The sequence below is a fragment of the Apis dorsata genome, unplaced genomic scaffold, assembly GCF_000469605.1.
Source record: "Apis dorsata unplaced genomic scaffold, Apis dorsata 1.3 scaffold_400, whole genome shotgun sequence".
Taxonomy (NCBI): domain Eukaryota; kingdom Metazoa; phylum Arthropoda; class Insecta; order Hymenoptera; family Apidae; genus Apis; species Apis dorsata.
The window spans coordinates 55,378-56,499 of record NW_006263658.1 but is presented as its reverse complement, the minus strand read 5'-3'; the positions used below and the strand labels follow the sequence as shown (position 1 = coordinate 56,499).

At 33.8% G+C, this 1,122-nt stretch overlaps 1 protein-coding gene across 6 annotated transcripts in view; it reads left to right on the top strand.

The window, feature by feature from the left end:
- LOC102671545 overlaps nt 1–1,122 on the top strand; it is a 54,934-nt gene that overhangs the window by 50,551 nt on the left and 3,261 nt on the right. For all 6 annotated transcript variants that reach the window (XM_006619260.2, XM_006619263.2, XM_006619262.2 and 3 more), the window contains one exon: nt 710–825. In XM_006619260.2, the coding sequence (XP_006619323.1) occupies nt 710–825 (116 nt within the window). The remainder of the gene's footprint in view (nt 1–709; nt 826–1,122) is intronic.

Below are 1,122 nucleotides of genomic sequence, written 5' to 3'. Positions count from 1 at the left end.
AAAAAAAAAAAAAAAAAAAAAAAAAAAAAAAAAAAAAGAAACGCATTATTTCATCAATCATTGACGTTCACGGGTCACATTTGATCCATACGAAAAAACTGCATTCCTCATTCCTAAGATAATATGACCAATATGGTTTTACTACGCGTATGATATTCACGGATCACTTATACAAAAAAAGGGAAAAAAAACCGGTTTTTCGCTTATTATTTCGAGGATGATAGGGCCACGATAATCGTACATATGTGACGTTCATTATTATTGATCCATTTGCGAGAAAAACCGGTTTTTCATTTAAGGGATGATACGACCATGATGATCGTACACACGCCATCAAATATTTTTAATTTTAATTGTACGAGGGGCGACGAGAGATCTCTCCGTCTTGAGTTTGGCAAAGAGATCTGACCATCGTTGGTGGCGTCTCAAATAGAAGCGGTTTAAAATAACTTCCTCGATCCCGTGGGGATTGCTCACGCGGGAAACGGAAGGACGAGGAAGTGATGGAGAAGCCAAGTTCAGTTACTCGCGCCCTTCGATACACGTTAACAACGACTTTTATTCCTTGAATTCCCGATTTTGATAAGTAGAATTCTAGGAGTCGAAGTAGTATAAGAGAAAATACACGTTTCGTTGAACTTGTAAATTAAAATAGATGTGGTTGGCTTATGCGACGAGGTTTAATCGATTTGCGTTTCTGTTGTACAAGGTGTTACGATACAGGGTGGGCCCATGATCAGAACCACAGACGTTGCGGCCATGTCGGCGGCCTGTGCCAAGCGAAGAAAGAAAAAAAAGAGAAGGAAACAAAGAAGACTTGCTACGGTGAGTGGATAAATATTGTAAAATTAGCGAAGAAACAATTAGTTATTGGTAAGAACTAAAAAAATAAGTAAAATAATATATTTTATACATATTGTTTTTTCAAGGTATATAAAAAGCGATATTAAAATGAAAAATACGAATCAATTATTTTAAAATATTTATTACAATATATTAAATAATTTAATTTTTGCAACCTTGGTTTAATTTTATGATCTAGATAGATGAAGTAATATCAATGAAAAAAATATTATGCAAACCTTTAGAATTTTCATTAGCATAAATATTTATCATAATGTT